Source organism: Littorina saxatilis, linkage group LG1, assembly GCF_037325665.1.
Source record: "Littorina saxatilis isolate snail1 linkage group LG1, US_GU_Lsax_2.0, whole genome shotgun sequence".
Taxonomy (NCBI): Eukaryota; Metazoa; Mollusca; class Gastropoda; order Littorinimorpha; family Littorinidae; genus Littorina; species Littorina saxatilis.
The window spans coordinates 24193337-24210300 of NC_090245.1; the positions used below are offsets into that span (position 1 = coordinate 24193337).

At 40.9% G+C, this 16964-nt stretch overlaps 1 protein-coding gene across 1 annotated transcript in view; it reads left to right on the plus strand.

Moving 5' to 3' along the window:
• The window catches only part of LOC138965476 (ATP-dependent DNA helicase Q4-like), a 430431-nt gene that overhangs the window by 6053 nt on the left and 407414 nt on the right, over positions 1 to 16964 (plus strand). Inside the window, exons 8-15 of the mRNA XM_070337643.1 lie at positions 2207 to 2320; positions 2724 to 2837; positions 4117 to 4209; positions 4633 to 4769; positions 5826 to 6098; positions 8845 to 9027; positions 11839 to 11962; positions 14645 to 14979. Coding sequence (XP_070193744.1) covers positions 2207 to 2320; positions 2724 to 2837; positions 4117 to 4209; positions 4633 to 4769; positions 5826 to 6098; positions 8845 to 9027; positions 11839 to 11962; positions 14645 to 14979 — 1373 coding nt within the window. The remainder of the gene's footprint in view (positions 1 to 2206; positions 2321 to 2723; positions 2838 to 4116; positions 4210 to 4632; positions 4770 to 5825; positions 6099 to 8844; positions 9028 to 11838; positions 11963 to 14644; positions 14980 to 16964) is intronic.

The window sequence follows — 16964 nt, forward strand, 5'->3', positions numbered from 1 at the left end:
GCTCAAGAAGAGACGTCTTCGTTTATTCATTTTTTGCAGTGGTGTCAGCAATCTTAACTAATATCAATATTTATTGTCTGTGCCTTCACCTTTATGGTAGGTAGCATGTGACTTCTTGGCAAGAAGAAAAGCAGTAGCTTATGCATTTACTAGCAGTTAAGCCCGGCTTCGCCCGGGAGTAAGCGGAGCCCTGTAGCAATTTAAGACGCTCGCTATCCCATTATCATTAGCTTTACCTCCTTTGTTTGGATACAAAAAAAGAGTTATCTCCCTTACCTTCTAGAAATTTCCGGAACTGTCCAGTTAATTTTTCTTTCTTCATTTCTTCCCCTCATAGGAGCAACAGCGAGTCTCTAATATCACAGGCATGATGTGCTTGCTACAGGTGAACAGTAGGCACTGAACTGGTCTTGCACCATATAGGCTGTATTCAATAAATGGGAGGTCCATAATCTGAGAAAGGAAACAGTGAATCAAGAAACTAAAACCCAGGTGCACATCTGCGGCACCTAGGGAGTGTACGTGCACACTATCTTGTTCCTGCCTCTTGCCATCTCAGAGGTATGGCGACCACAGACAAAAAAGAGTTATCTCCCTTACCTTCTAGAAATTTCTGGAACTGTCCAGTTAATTTTTCATTCTTCATTTCTTCCCCTCATAGGAGCATTTATAGCGAGTCTCTAATATCACTGGCATGATGTGCTTGCTACAGGTGAACAGTAGGCACTGAACTGGTCCTGCACCATATAGGCTGTATTCAATAAATGGGAGGTCCATAATCTGAGAAAGGAAACAATGAATCAAGAAACTAAAACCCAGGTGCACATCTGCGGCACCTAGGGAGTGTACGTGCACACTATCTTGTTCCTGCCTCTTGCCATCTCAGAGGTATGGCGACCACAGACAAAAAAGAGTTATCTCCCTTACCTTCTAGAAATTTCCGGAACTGTCCAGTTAATTTTTCATTCTTCATTTCTTCCCCTCATAGGAGCAATAGCAAGTCTCTAATATCACTGGCATGATGTGCTTGCTACAGGTGAACAGTTATCTCCCTTACCTTCTAGAAATTTCCGGAACTGTCCAGTTAATTTTTCATTCATTTCTTCCCCTCATAGGAGCAATAGCAAGTCTCTAATATCACTGGCATGATGTGCTTGCTACAGGTGAACAGTAGGCACTGAACTGGTCTTCAATAAATGGGAGGTCCATAATCTGAGAAAGGAAACAATGAATCAAGAAACTAAAACCCAGGTGCACATCTGCGGCACCTAGGGAGTGTACGTGCACACTATCTTGTTCCTGCCTCTTGCCATCTCAGAGGTATGGCGACCACAGACAAAAAAGAGTTATCTCCCTTACCTTCTAGAAATTTCCGGAACTGTCCAGTTAATTTTTCATTCTTCATTTCTTCCCCTCATAGGAGCAACAGCGAGTCTCTAATATCACTGGCATGATGTGCTTGCTACAGGTGAACAGTAGGCACTGAACTGGTCTTGCACCATATAGGCTGTATTCAATAAATGGTAGGTCCATAATCTGAGAAAGGAAACAATGAATCAAGAAACTAAAACCCAGGTGCACATCTGCGGCACCTAGGGAGTGTACGTGCACACTATCTTGTTCCTGCCTCTTGCCATCTCAGAGGTATGGCGACCACAGACAGACAGACAGACACTCTCTTTTATTATATGTATAGATGCCAAAGTATAAATGCAAAAGTATTTTCCACATGAATAGGTACATTGGATTTCCTTTTAAGGCTTGAAGATGCAGAGTTAAACAGATAACTGCTGTATGAAGGTATACTAGGTCGACACTGGGAAAGCTTTATGGCAGACATATCCCCATTGAATATTGTGTCTGTCCTCAGTGATACATTCACTTTGTATGTGCACACCCATGTGTGTGAGTGTGAGCGCATATTTTTGTGAAATGTCTGATCTGTCCTTCAAATATTTTTCACTCCTCATGCTATTTTCCTTTTCCTTTGTTTTAATGGATTTATACATGCTGTCATACTGCTTGATTCTTATTCTTGCAGAAAATATGTCTGTCTACAGTGATATATTCATTGTGTATGTGCATGCCTGTGTGTGTGTTGAATGTCTTATCTGTCCAAATATTTTTCACCCCTGATGATATTTTCATATTTTTTAATGGATTTATAAATTATACATGCTGTCATACTACTTGATTCTTATTGCAGAAAATGGAGGACAACGTCAACCTAGCATGGGAGGGGACATAGCCCCAGTAGATGAACAGGGTTACCCCTCCTTGCGATCGGCAGCACTCATGGCTCGTGGAGTCAAATCAGATGGTAAGTAAAACAGATAGTTCATTTCATGCACATCTGCATAATTTCCTTGCACAGCTGAGCAAACGCTTGTTTATTTTGTTGATGAAAATGAATGAAGTTAGATGAACATGAAATTCAAAAAAAATGTTGAGTGTGTGTTCTATTTGTGTTTTTGTGTGTGAATTGGGATGGGGATGGGGATTACCCTTAATAAAAAGGTATTTGTATTCTCTTTCTTTCTTTCGTTCTTTTTTTTCTTTTTTCTTTCTTTCTTTCTTTCTTTCTTTCTTTCTTTGTCTTTGATGTAAATTGTAATGTATTACAAAGGGGTTATGGTGGAAAATGCATACTATATTGAGGATACGAAGCAACATGAAGAATTACAGAACATGAACTAAGAATAGAACATGGTGTTTTTTTGTAGACGCTGAACCAGAGGCTGACGAGGAGTTAGCGGTGGAGGCCATGGTGGTGAGGGAGAGACGTGAAGCTGTCATCGTTCCTGCACCTGTCACACCTCTCAGTCACATGGGCACAGGTAGGACAACCAGTCATCCAGTCGCATTTCACTCTTTATCAGTGAATGGGCTGGGTATTTTCACTCTTTATCAGTGAATGGGCTGGGTATTTTCACTCTTTATCAGTGATTGGGCTGGGTATTTTCACTCTTTATCAGTGATTGGGCTGGGTATTTTCACTCTTTATCAGTGAATGGGCTGGGTATTTTCACTCTTTATCAGTGAATGGACTGGGTATTTTCACTCTTTATCAGTGAATGGACTGGGTATTTTCACTCTTTATCAGTGAATGGGCTGGGTATTTTCACTCTTTATCTGTGATTGGGCTGGGTATTTTCACTCTTTATCAGTGAATGGGCTGGGTATTTTCACTCTTTATCAGTGAATGGACTGGGTATTTTCACTCTTTATCAGTGAATGGACTGGGTATTTTCACTCTTTATCAGTGATTGGGCTGGGTATTTTCACTCTTTATCAGTGAATGGGCTGGGTATTTTCACTCTTTATCAGTGATGGGCTGGGTATTTTGTAAAGCAGTGCAGGGGTAATGCTGACTTTGAATAACTTACGGGTATCGCCCTGAAGCGGCATATGGTTGCCTAAATGGTCATACATGTAAAACCCACTCGTGAAAATAACACGAGTGTACGTGGGAGTTTCAGCCCATGAATGAAAAGGAAAACCTATATTTGCGTCATTTGGCTCACAAAAAAGGCATTTTGTACGGCAGTATAGCTAAAATTCAAACTTTCCCCAAAAATGCAACATTTATGCTCAATTTTGCCTTGAGCTTGTACGCATTACCTGACGGACAACAAAAGTAGATCTAGAGGAAAGCATTTGATTCGGGTAACCAGTTAAACAAATTTATTTTAATAGGCAAGAAACCTTGAATCAAAAGTAGTGGGACTGTTTGTTTGATGATTTCTTTACCGGTATTTTGATGCAATAGCCAGTACATTACACACTTCATAGTACTTAAGTTACATATTAGTATTATTTATTATTCCCTTTCTTTCAATCTTTTTTTTTTTAAATGGTTGTGTGTGTGTGTGTGTGTGTGTGTGCGCGTGTGTGTGTGCGTGTGTGTGTGTGTGTGTGTATGTGTGTGTGTGTGTGTGTGTGTGTGTGCGCGCGCGTGTGTGTGTGTGTGTGTGTGTGTGTGTGTGTGTGTGTGTGTGTGTGTGTGTGTGTGTGTGTGTGTGTGTGTGTGCTTGTGTGTGTGTGGGTGTGTGTGTGTGTGTGTGTACATACAAGTATGCATGCATTAACTGATTGATTTATTGGATGATTGTACAGATGTTGCAGAGGAAATACAGAAGGGATTGCAGACGTTTGGTTTTACTTCATTCAAACCAGGGCAGCAGGAAACTATCACACGCATTCTGAATGGTAACTAATGTGGTGTACTTTGTGCTCAATTTCTGAGAGGGATTAGTCGGATAATTCTTTTCCCTTTTTGCTGTTTTGCTCAGTAACCACAGTTGTCATGAATTTTTCAGAAGAGGAGTTATTTTTGGTCTGTATGACAATTTATTAAGTAAGTGTTTCTTTAGAAAATACTGAATACAGCATATGGAATGTACGGTTTTGCTGTTCTATAAAATGCTTGCAGTGAAGCTTGTGTCAGGATATTTTTACCTTCCCAACTCTTTTTCCTATTTTGGTAACTGGCAGTCGCACAGATTTTAATTACATTTTTTTGTTTAAAAATATAAAGGCACACTAAGCAAGACAGAAGAGAAGTTTCTGATGAGTTTTCAGTTGAACTTTTTTGTTGTTGTTGTACATAAACAGTGCTTTGCATGCTTTCAGGTCAGTCAACACTGGTGATTCTGTCAACAGGCGGTGGAAAAAGCTTGTGCTATCAGCTGCCTGCTTATCTGTACGCACAGCACACTAAGGGCATCACTCTGGTCATCTCGCCGCTTGTGTCACTCATGGAAGATCAGGTTAAGCTCCCTTGGCTTAGGCCAAAAAAAAAAATAGGTGTGGTTACGGTAACATAGCCAAAAAAAATAGGGTAGGTAGGTAGGCAATCACTTTTTTTTTTTTTTAACTTTTTTTTCTAATGTGTACAAATGAAACCTACTTGACAGGGAAATAAGTGTGCGACTCGGGCGCTTTCGCTTTCATTGCGTTTTTTGCACTCGTTTTTTTTTTGACAAATGTAATAAAAAGTTATAGGATCGGCCCCTAAAAATAGGGTAGGTCGGGTTACCGTAACCACACCTATTTTATTTTTAGGCCTTATTGTTTTTTGGAGAGTTTTAAATTATTTCAAACAGGAATTTGTTCAGTATCTTTTCCATCTGTAACACGCATGTTTGGAATTTCCGAAATGCCGGAATAATGCCTTTGTCTTGTATTTTCTGGAGGGTTCAAAATTATTACAAACAAGAATTTGTTTAGTATCTGATCCATCTGTAACAAGCATGTTTGTGATTTCTAAAATGCTGGTATAAGTTCCCTTTGTTTATTATTTTCTGAAGGGTTGATGCCTGGGTAGAGGGGAGTGGATGTATAGTCTGTTATCACAAGTTATTGCTATATGATCCATCTCAAAGCGGGTAGCAGTGCTGTTTTCAACATAAATTGTTTACTTTAAAGGTGCGTGATGCATGGTTGAGAAGCGCAGCAGGTATGCTCAGAATGCTTGTCGGTGAAAGAAGCATTATTTCAGTTGACTGCTGGTGCCCTTTAGGGATTTCCTGTCTCTCCTTGCCATATTGCTTTATATTGATTCCCGAAAAACGCATTTTTGGGGTATACTGTGTGCTTTCGTGTCTTAGGGCAAATTGCTTTGCTCCAAAGTACTATTATTCATTATTTCGTTGCTCAGATTATCAGTAGGTGTGCAAGATCGGATATCTGACCAACAAATATTAATCATATCTAAGGTCTTGCCTGTCAAGTTACAATGTATAGTTTCATAGTATGTAAAAGATGTGACTTTGATATGATAAACTTTATTTTCTCTTTATTCTTTGAATACAATTTTGTTGCAGGTGACGGGTCTACCCCCTGGTGTCAAAGGGGCTTGTCTGAATTCCAACATGACCCCCGCACAGCGTGACAGTGTCTTGGCAGACGTCAACGCGGGCAAGGTGCACTTCCTTCTGGTGTCACCGGAGGCAGTGGTAGGGGGCGGAGGTCGTGGACCGGGGTCGTTTCCATCCTCGGATAAGCTGCCGCCTATTTTCTTTGCCTGCATTGATGAGGTGCACTGTCTGTCGGAGTGGTCCCACAATTTCCGTCCCTCTTATCTGAGGCTGTGCAAGGTAGGGTGGGGTTATCATTAACAAAAGTGATGATACAGTGAAATCCCTTTCTGAAGATCCTCAGATTTAACGCTTTACCCTTTTTGAGACCCTTTCTTAGATTTTATGTTCTTGAGGTCTGCAAATTAACGTCCATTTTAGATTTACATGTACAGCAGTCCCTGCAATGTACGGCCCCCGCCGTGAGCGGCCACCTGACATGTACGGACACATTTGCTCAGCACGGAGTGTTTTCCTTCTATATTTGCCCCCCCTTAAACGGACACCTGCAAAACGTGGACGCAGACACTAATATTCGGTCCCAACAATTCAGACAGACCATCGTCAAGTTTTCACCACAACAAAATCGATGACAGAGCAGTCCGGCTCTTGGTAGAAAGGTCACAGCCGCAAAGACGTGATGACAGTCTCTGTTAACTTGAGTGCACGTGTACCCATGAGGAGGGAGGTAGTTTTGGTCAGGAGTGGAGTACATGCTCTTTCTTGTTTTTAAATGCGAAGATGCCAACATGAAACTGCACTATGCAGTATGCTCTTTATTCTTGTCTGTTGGACATAAACAACAGAAGCCACAGTCGATGAAGGCCCTCAGAGAAAGAGAGTGAAAAATCGGCCACAGTTCTCAGCATCGCGTGTCTGTGTATAACCTCTTTCATTGACAAGATACTCTTGTGTCTCCTCAGTCCCGTGAGTCACGTTTGCCTAATCTGTGAACCCTTCAGTTGTCTTGCTTTGTCAGGCTAAACCCAGTGGGGTGTCTGGTGTCACTGTCAGCAGTAAGAGCATTGGAGAGAAATAGAGGTGTACTCTTCCAAACGATTTCCAAGGATCAGTTGTCAGGGCTTAGGGTAGGCAGTGAGGGAGAGTGAGAGCGGTATTGTGTACAGTGTATTTCCAACTGAAGAGTGAAAAAGTCACTGCCACAAGATCCTCATGCAGTCAATAAAGCCAGACAAGAAGAAAATAATTACATTATGACATGCGGCTCTATCTGTTGGTTTTTATTCAAACTGGTTTTCAAGGCTTATTCTCGCAAAGCATCTGCACACGTGCCTCCGTGCTGTGTTTGTGTGGCTGCTTTCGTATGATGTCAGTGCATTGTGAGTGCGTTCATGTACTGCCTTGGGGATTTATTTTATCTCTTCTTTTAAACACCATTTATACAAATCATTTTTTACAGAACGTTTAAAAAAATATTAGGAGTTTGATGTTATCGTTTAGTAGCCACAAGAAGTGGTTAGCATAGACTCAATCATGTTGTTTGTGTGAGTGTATGGGGGAGGGGGTGGTGTGGTCACCCCTCCCGTGACCGGCCACCTGCAATGTACTGACAGGTTTGCTGTGGCCCAAGGGTGTCCGTTCATGAGAGGGACTGCTGTACCTCCATCTTAAGACTTCCTTCCTTTTAAGTCCTTCTTTTAGCACATTGTTTGGCATTCTTAATACTAAAAAAGAGGTTCCACTGTATTTCATTTCCTGATATTTGGTGCTGTTCAAGTGTTTCCATCATTAAGAGAACACTTGTTATCATTTAGGGTATAACAGTTGTGTTTTTCCATGTCTTTGGGTTTAATTAAATGCATAGTTGCGAGGATTTAATTTCATGGGCAAATATTCTGACGTGGGTATAAAAGCTTCAGAGCATGTTGGCAAAATGAAATTTCTAGCTTTTAGTACAACTGGAATTTTAGAAATAAATGTTACTGTGTAAAGGGAGTTAAAGGACAGCAGTATATGATATCCTACAGTGGGGAAGTCTGGAGTTTTTCCCCTTCCATCAATCTAGAGATAATTCAGGTGTTGCAGTGATAGAAGAGGATCCAAGAGATGCGATTGCAAATTAATGTTTCATTCATTAAAACTTGAAAATGTTTCATTGACATTTTCACTACAACTAGAGTTGTGCATAGTGTACATAGCAAATTGTTGTGAATGCTTGCTACTATTGTAAGCGATGATGTGCACCGCCTCAGATCTGCCCAGGATTGTACAAGGGATAAGACTAAGAGTATCTTTCCACTAAGACACGTATGTGAAAACTTTGCAGCCAGGCTGCTTCCTGTGTAGAGTAGCAATTTTGTGTGTGCTGAATTAATGTTATTCGTCTTCTTCTTCGTTCATGGGCTGAAACTCCCACGTTTATTTATTTATTTTTTTACATCCATCTGAGTGATCAACAACTGTCGCGATATAACCTTGAACGGTTGAAAACGACGTTAAACACCAAATAAAGAAAGAAAGAAAGTGATCAACAAGAAGATTTTTTACATGTATGACCATTTTTACCGCGCCATTCAGGCAGCCATATGCGGCTTTCGGGGGGATAAGGCACTAGCAGGTCTGCACAAAAGTTGACCTGGAAGATCGGAAAAATCTCCACCCTCAACCCACCAGGCGCAACCGGAATTCCAACCCGTGACTTTCCACATGGGAAGCCGGTGTCTTATCCACTGCGCCCGTCGTGTTATTTGTCAATTTGTGAAATTAATTCAGTGGAAAAAAATCTTGCTCTGCACAGGAACCAGCCAAGCTGTTAACTTTTGGTATGCATCCAAGTGAAAGAATGCTCTTATTCTGAAAAGAGGGTCACATCTGAGACTGTAAACATGATCGCTTACACAGGAAGAGTTTTACCTTTGATTGATACCCGACTGTGTAAGTTGAGACTTTTACATAGCACTAAAACAAAAGCCAATGTAATAAACATGTACCCTATATAGACAGTGGAAAAATGTGTGTGTTGCAGGTTTTGCGAGAAAGGTACGGAGTGACCTGTTTCTTGGGACTGACGGCCACTGCAACCAGGTCAAGCGCCGCTGATGTCGTACGCCATCTTGGGATAGCAGATATTGAGGCGGCTACCGTCCGCGGGTCACCTGTGCCGCCCAACCTCATTCTCTCGGTGTCCAGAGATGCCAGCCGGGATGAGGTACGGGAAAATAGCTTAGTCGGTAGCTCATTGGCGTAGAAACAAGTTGGTGTCCGAGGGTGTAGCCTCAGTTTTGGGTTCAGCAAGGCATTTATTTATCAAAGTCCATACACTTCAGTTTTCATGCATGTGCACCATAAATATATAAGTTTACAGCAAAAGGCTCGTGGCTTGGAAAACACCACAGATAAAAGAAAAACAAATTGGGTAATAACATTAAACATAGTGTATGGAATTACCTTACCTTACCTTAGGTTAAGAGAGTCACAGTGTACAGTCAGCTCAGTATGGGGAGGGGGGGGGGGGGGGGGGGGGGGGATTCATGGATTTTTTGCATAGATATTCACTAAATCTTCTGTCTAATCATTAATGCAACCACAATGCTATCAACTAATCAAGTATTATGTTACTAGCTATTTTCACTCCTTTTGGAGCAAGCAGAATGCTAATCATCAGTGACAGGGAAAGTGAGATTCGAGCAGAGGGGGTTGGGGGAGAGGAGAGAAAAAACAAGGAAACGCAGAGTTTCAGAAATGTAATTGTGCTCTTAAATTGTTAAAGCCTAATTACATCGCCAGTTTAAATCATTACTTTGTTTTGTTAACTTTTATCAAAGCTTTTGTGAAAAATCCTGTTGAAACAAAGGTTTAAGAGAGCTCAGCAACATCAAAATAATGTCTTTTTATTTGCAGGAAGAAGTCTTAAAATAAATTTTCAATTAGTGAAAAATTTGAAGTGTTTCGGCTTTTGTGATTTACAGGAGGAAGCTTCATTTTGTATTTTTAAACTTTTGACTTCTTTTTATATTTAGTCAAGTTTTGACTAAATATTTTAACATCGAGGGGGAATCGAAACGAGGGTCGTGGTGTATGTGCGTGTGTCTGTGTGTGTGTGTGTGTGTGTGTGTGTGTGTGTGTGTGTGTGTCTGTCTGTCTGTCTGTCTGTGCGTGTGTGTGTGTAGAGCGATTCAGACTAAACTACTGGACCGATCTTTATGAAATTTTACATGAGAGTTCCTGGGAATGATATCCCCGGACGTTTTTTTCTTTTTTTTGATAAATGTCTTTGATGACGTCATATCCGGCTTGTTTGTAAAAGTTGAGGCGGCACTGTCACACCCTCATTTTTCAATCAAATTGATTGAAATTTTGGCCAAGCAATCTTCGACGAAGGCCGGACTTCGGTATTGCATTTCAGCTTGGTGGCTTAAAAATTCATTAAAGACTTTGGTCATTAAAAATCTGAAAATTGTAAAAAAATTATTTTTTTATAAAACGATCCAAATTTACGTTCATCTTATTCTTCATCATTTCCTGATTCCAAAAACATATAAATATGTTATATTTGGATTAAAAACAAGCTCTGAAAATTAAAAATATAAAATTTATGATCAAAATTAAATTTTGGAAATCAATTTAAAAACACTTTCATCTTATTCCTTGTCGGTTCCTGATTCCAAAAACATATGGATATGATATGTTTGGATTAAAAACACGCTCAGAAAGTTAAAACGAAGAGAGGTACAGTAAAGCGTGCTATGAAGCACAGCGCAACCGCTACCGCGCCAAACAGGCTCGTCACTTTCACTGCCTTTTGCACTAGCGGCGGACTACGTTCAGTTTCATTCTGTGAGTTCCACAGCTTGACTAAATGTAGTAATTTCGCCTTACGCGACTTGTTGGTTGTTTGCATGTTAACAGAAATCAGATTTTAGAAAATGTATCAGGTTTCCTTAAGATTGATTTATTACTTAATTTTCTTTGCTTAATTATTTGTTGTGCACCTGTGGCTGTTTTAAGATACAGAATGAAGACTGTTTGTTTTCCGCTTTGAAATAAGATGAAAAAACTGGTTAACCTAATTTAGAACAAAGGCTATAAACTGAAAAAAACATTTGAGGGGATTTGTGTTTTTGGCTCACGTAAGTGTAGCCTATGCGATGCTAACTTTTGTCTGTCTGTGCATGCGTGCGTGCGTGCGTGCGTGCTTGCGTATGTATGTATGTATGTATGTATTGTCTGTGGTAGAAACTTTAACATTTGACTGAACACCGAAATACTAATTTTACCTGGTTATTATTTAAGCAACAGCTTCAAAGTATTGAAGCAATGATCAACATTTCGTCGGCACGTATGTAGTTAAAGTGTGTATCCAAAGAAAACGGGTGGTGGGGGGTTTTGGGGGGGTAAAAACAGGTGACTGGTTTGTGTCGTGTGTGGTATGTAGACCAGGTCAGGGGTCAAGGTTAGGTCAGATCGCGTGAAGGATTGTGGTATAGATACAGTTATCACCGAGCTGCAGTTCGCCGATTCGGAGAAGACGATTTTACATTGTTCGGTTTCGTAGCTCCAGAAAAATAGATAAAGAAGATACCAAAGGAGATTTCCTAGTGTTTCCAGTGTCTGCGCGAGGAAGCGCAGCGCTGTCGAAAGCGCAATGTCGATCTGGCCATCTCAGGCAGTCGTGTCCCCGTAAGTAGGCTACAGACAGACAGATCTAGATCAAGTGTCTCGCACTCTTTTCACCGTGTCACCTATGCTTACTGTGTGTGTGTATGTGTGACGGAGTGATTGAGTTTGTGTTACTGTTTGTTGATTTCTTACGTGAGCCTTGAAGGCTTCGCCTCTTGTTGTTGTTCTGGCAAGGATTTATTGCGTCGTTTCCAGGGTTGACTTTCTGTTAAAGGTTTGTACTGCATTGTTAGATTAGAAAATATTGTGAAGACAGAATTCTTTATTTGTTTAGAATTTCCTTCAGTGCCAGCGTTGCTACATTAGTTTTTACACTTCTTGAAACTCTTTTTTTGTACAGTCGTTGGTGAATTTGCTTCAAGGCAAGAGGTTTTCTTCCTGCTGCTCCATCATTATTTACTGCACGCGCCGTGACCAGGTCGAGCGAGTCGCCACCTTGATTCGCACTTGTCTCCAGATATCAGGTAATCAGATTATCTTACAAAGGACAATTTGAGATTGGAGACATGGGGAGGGAGGTGGGGATACATGTAGAATCAAAACAAATGAAGGTCATTTGACCTATTTACTAGGAAATCAATGGGGTTTGAGGCAAGAATAGGGACGAAAAAAGAGGTAATTTGACTGATTCCTAATATAATCAGTGGGTTTTGTGCGTGTGATCAATCGGCCACTTTTTTTTTAAACATTTAGTCAACTTTTGAGGGGTGGGGTTGGAACACCCCAGAAAGCTTTGATTTCTACCCCAGTCTCATCCAGAAGTGTAGATGATTCCAGCCTTTTAGGTGTGTTAGTTTAAGGTAGTGTGCTATTGATTACCCCAATTAGTGTTTCAAGTAGAAATACAGTGGAACCTCACTTTCAATGCCCCCCGATTAAAGACTTCCTCCTTTTTAAGACCCTGTTGTTGTTCATAACCTATGTAAGTTTTCCCTCAGTTTAAGACTCTTTTTAAGACCTGATTTTCTCAGATTTGTTGAGGTCTTAAAAGGGGGGTTCCACTGTATAGGATTGACCAGTGCTCTGTAACTACCTGATCTTATTTTACTGATTACCTTTAGTCAAGTTTTGACTAAATGTTTTAACATAGAGGGGGAATCGAGACGAGGGTCGTGGTGTATGTGTGTGTGTGTGTGTCTGTCTGTGCGTGTGTGTGTCTGTCTGTGCGTGTGTGTGTGTAGAGCGATTCAGACTAAACTACTGGACCGATCTTTATGAAATTTTACATGAGAGTTCCTGGGAATGATATCCCCGGACGTTTTTTTCCTTTTTTCGATAAATACCTTTGATGACGTCATATCCGGCTTTTTGTAAAAGTTGAGGCGGCACTGTCACACCCTCATTTTTCAATCAAATTGATTGAAATTTTGGCAAAGCAATCTTCGACGAAGGCCGGGGTTTGGTATTGCATTTCAGCTTGGTGGCTTAAAAACTAATGAGTGAGTTTGGTCATTAACAATCGGAAACTTGTAATTAAAAAAAATTATTAAACGATCCAAAAACAATTTCATCTTATTCTTCGTCATTTTCTGATTCCAAAAACATATAAATATGTTATATTTGGATTAAAAACAAGCTCTGAAAATTAAAAATATAAAAATTATGGTCAAAACTAAATTTCCAAAATCGATTTAAAAACAATTTCATCTTATTCCTTGTCGGTTCCTGATTCCAAAAACATATAGATATGATATGTTTGGATTAAAAACACGCTCAGAAAGTTAAAACGAAGAGAGGTACAGAAAAGCGTGCTATGCAGCACAGCGAAACGACTACTGCGCTGAACAGGCTCGTCAGTTTCACTCCGTTTTGCACAAGCGGCGGACTACGGTCATTGTGAAAAAATGCAGTGCGTTCAGATTCATTCTGTGAGTTCGACTGAGCTTGACTAAATGTTGTATTTTCGCCTTACGCGACTTGTTATCGTTTATGATGGCGTCTCTACAGCAGTTGATGCTATTTGAGACCGTTAATTTTATTAAAAGAAAATGAACCCCCATTGTGGAATTCACACTTTTTCCAAAATTAAAAAAATAATTCTCTAAAAGCATCAACAGTTCAGAATATTGATCTATTGATGAACAAAACCAAGTGCTGGTGCGGCAAGTTCAAATGGACATTGCCTCATTCAGTGTGACAGGAACACAGCTTGGCTGGCCTACATAATGAATGAGTTTGTTTTGAAAAGCAAATCACATGTTGTCAGGTATAATAGGGAGTTAATTCTGGTTTTCTATTGCTGAAAGTTCGTATGGGTGGTTGGGATGTTTTCTTTACTGACATTTCTCTTGGAGGGCATTCAGTTTGCACGTGTTTGGGGCGGGGATATAGCTCAGTTGGTAGCGCGCTGGATTTGTATTCAGTTGGCCGCTGTCAGCGTGAGTTCGATCCCAGGTTCGGCGGAAATTTATTTCAGAGTCAAATTTGTGTGCAGACTCTCTTCGGTGTCCGAACTCCCCCCCGTGTACACTACATTGGGTGTGCACGTTAAAGATCCCACGATTGACAAAAGGGTCTTTCCTGGCAAAAATTGCTTAGGCACTGTTAATAATTGTCTACCTATACCCGTGTGACTTGGAATAATAGGCCGTGAAAGGTAAATATGCGCCGAAATGGCTGCAATTACTGGCCGTATAAAATTTCATCTCACACGGCATCACTGCAGAGCGCCTAGAACTGTACCCACGGAATATGCGCGATATAAGCCTCATTGATTGATTGATTGTTTTGTTAATGAAAGAGTTCATTTTGAAGAGCAAATCACATGTCGTCAAGTATTTTGTATAATAGAGAGTTCATTCTGCTTTTCTATTGCTGAAAGTTCAAATGTATGTGTTTGTGTGTATGTCATGTGGATGGGTGGCTGGAAGTTTTTTCTTTACTATCATTTCTCTTGGAGGGCATTCAGTTTGCACATGTTTTGCTAATTAAAGAGTTCATTTTGAAGAGCAAATCACATGTCGTCAAGTATTATGTATAATAGAGAGTTCATTCTGCTTTTCTATTGCTGAAAGTTCAAATGTATGTGTTTGTGTGTATGTATGTGGATGGGTGGTTGGAAGTTTTTTCTTTACTATCATTTCTCTTTGAGAGCATTCAGTTTGCACGTGTTTTGTTAAAACGGTACCTGACATTGCCTCAACCAGATTCACGTGGGAAGAAAAAGCCCAGTATCCCCAAGGGCAAGAAATCATCCACCAAATCCTCCGCCCAGGACTTTGACCCTGAGGACTGGTCAGTCGAGAGCTACCACGCCGGACTGACACCGGCTCAACGCAGGCGTGTCCAGAAGGCGTTCATGAGCGGTCATCTGCGTGTGGTGGTGGCCACAGTGGCCTTTGGGATGGGTTTGGACAAACCTGACGTCAGAGGAATCATCCACTATAACATGCCCAAGAGTTTTGAGAACTACGTGCAGGAGATTGGACGAGCCGGGCGCGATGGGAAGACCTCGCACTGTCACCTGTTCTTGGACTCACAGGTCAGTGGAAGTTTCCTGGATGTGTAAGGGGTGAAGGAGCTAAGCATGGGGATGGGGAGGAGGGAGTGAGAGGGAGATGGAGAGTGGGAGGCTGGCCATTTACGATAGAGGGAGAGAGAAAGAATAGGAATATATGAAAGCTTATTTGCTATAGGCAATCGATCCCTCACAGTGCAGAAGGAGGGAGAAGGGCAAGGAGATACTGAGAAATGTTGATACAAATTATATATACAGTGTAATGTGCTTCACATGATTGGTTTTCCAATATCAAGGGTTTTTTCTCCATATGCAGACATGGGATTCTTCCGTAAATTTATGGAATTCCGTAAATTTTTAGGCTCCAGGGATCATTCTTGAGATTCGTGCAAATCCGCTGAGAAAATTTTGGGGTATATGTAGGTATAGACCCAAGTTTTTCGGCTGGTCCGCTGATCGCGACGCTCCATTCCATACTATTCTTGAACGGTTGGTTCCTAAAACGGTCAGACAGTTGCTGGTCGATCCGTATGGGAACGCGCTCTTTGTCTCCTACAGTCACCGTTTCAACGTAGCTATCGGGGATTCAGTATAAGCATACCGTATGAGAATGATTCGGCGCCATTTTTACATCGCTTCGAGCCACCTGCCAAAATGATGAGGAAGCTAAAGCGAGGCGAAACCGTTCTAGCCCGGGAAATTGACCAGCAGAAGTACAAGAAAAATCTCTGGAGATTCGACTGGCTCGATGAAGTTGTATCATTGAGCTGGAAAGACGAGAAAGGCCAGAAGACACAATTGCAAGACGTGAAAGTTGGCGATGCTTTAGACTTGATACATGCTGTGTTTAACACAGTGCCAACACACCATTGTTGTCTCCATGAAAAAGACACTAAACTTGCAGTGGACTCTGACAAACTATTTTCTACTCATGGAAAACAGTTCTGCTTTATAATTCAAGGTGAGGTAAAAAAAAAAAATCAATTTTCTTTCATATGTTTCCCTGCTGTTTGAATTGTTGTTATTGCCATTGATATAGAAGCTCTATGATTAAGCTGAAATATGCATTTCAGGGCCATTTTTGTGTGTCTAAAACACTAAAAACCTTCAGCTTCTGGGGGCTGCGTCCCCAGACACCGACCAGGGGCGCTGCCCCTGGACCCTACTGGGGGCCGCAGAAGGCCCCCAGACCCCCAACTTCTTTTTCCTTAATTATCACTTTTTCTGAATTCCATGTCTGATATGTCCAGTGGGGATCCCGTATGCATTGTCTCTATGTGTTCATAACATCAGAGAGACAGATAGAGACAGAGAGATAGGCAGACAGAGAGAGAGACAGTCAGACAGAGAGAGGGAGACAGGAAAACAGATACAGAGAGACAAATCAAATCAAATCAAATTTTATTTTACGAGGTTGTGGCATATTTTTAGCAACACAAACAAGTTTTTTTTCAACCAGCCCACGCCCAGAGAGGGACTACTCTACACGGACATTCATATTAAAAAAAAATATTAAAAAAGAGGCACAAAACAAGAATTTACAGTATTATGTACACATTACAGGCTATACATGAATTCTTACATCATGTACAGTAGTGGGAATTTACTAAACATACATGTTTGAACAAAATTTGAATGTGTTATTAAAACTGGGAGTTTTATTTACATGATGATGAAACACTGATGCTATGGATACATATGAATTAATGTGAAAATGCCCTCCGCGGGTTAGGGGGAGTCCCATATTGGTTGGGACGAGAAAGAATTTACCCGATGCTCCCCAGCATGTCGTAAGAGGCGACTAACGGATTCTGTTTCTCCTTTTACCCTTGTTAAGTGTTTCTTGTATAGAATATGGTCAATGTTTGTAGGGATTTTAGTCAAGCGGTGTGTAGGAAATGTTGAGTCCTTTGTACTGGAAACTTGCATTCTCCCAGTAGGGTGATGTATTGTACTACGTTGCAGGCCCCTGGAGCAAAGTTTTGATTGGTGCTTTTGTGAACAAGAAA